This window comes from Capsicum annuum, unplaced genomic scaffold, assembly GCF_002878395.1.
Source record: "Capsicum annuum cultivar UCD-10X-F1 unplaced genomic scaffold, UCD10Xv1.1 ctg34774, whole genome shotgun sequence".
Classification (NCBI taxonomy): domain Eukaryota; kingdom Viridiplantae; phylum Streptophyta; class Magnoliopsida; order Solanales; family Solanaceae; genus Capsicum; species Capsicum annuum.
The window spans coordinates 1-739 of record NW_025841643.1 but is presented as its reverse complement, the minus strand read 5'-3'; the positions used below and the strand labels follow the sequence as shown (position 1 = coordinate 739).

Sequence of the window (739 nt, the reverse complement as noted above, 5' to 3'; positions counted from 1 at the left end):
CCAGCTACTAACGTGAAACTTTGTTCGAACATCCAATAGCAAGAACCTTCTCCAATTCCTCAGCACGAAAAGTAATTGAACAAACACAAATAACGTTTGTAAATCAATTTAGACACACCACACACATCTTTAGTTTAAGATACTATTCCAGTATTTTTTTTGTAACTGGTCAAACTAAAACACATAAAATAAAGCAGACGGAGTAGAACTATTGCATCACTTTGATGTCTTTGTAACAACTTGTAAGCACTAGTGGCAAGTTCGCACAATTATTCCCAAATGACCTTACACCTTATACGTATAAATTTGTAGCATCTTAATCTTTCCAACTATCAACATGAAACTTTGGCCGAACATCCAGTAAATCATTCCAGCTACCAACGTGAAACTTTGTTCGAACATTCAGTAGCAAGAACCTTCTCCAATTCCTCGGCACGACAAGGGAATTCAAGAACACCTTCATACCTAAATCCATATTCATCTTCAGCTTTCTTCAATAATTCCAAGAAAGACGGATGCGTTAACCAATGCAGTTCCACCACAAACCTTGTTGGTTCCTCTTCGGGATTCACCGAAAAAACAGCAAAGTATCCTTCTTTCACATCATTTGGCACCAATGATGTCTCGCCATGTGTTGTTTCATCGCGAAATTGATCATCAATAGCACTAGTAATACTATTACTATGTGACCTTTTTTTGGAATTTGGAATCAATTGATGAAGATATTGAGCCTTCAATA

At 36.8% G+C, this 739-nt stretch overlaps 1 protein-coding gene across 1 annotated transcript; it reads right to left on the bottom strand.

Moving 5' to 3' along the window:
• Positions 1-374: 374 nt before the first annotated feature.
• Positions 375-690, bottom strand: LOC124891383 (auxin-responsive protein SAUR32-like; the record flags this gene model as incomplete). Its single annotated transcript, XM_047403131.1, has 1 exon — positions 375-690. A coding segment is annotated over one exon (316 nt), but the record flags the coding sequence as incomplete, so codon positions are not given.
• Between the last annotated feature and the right edge of the window lie 49 nt (positions 691-739).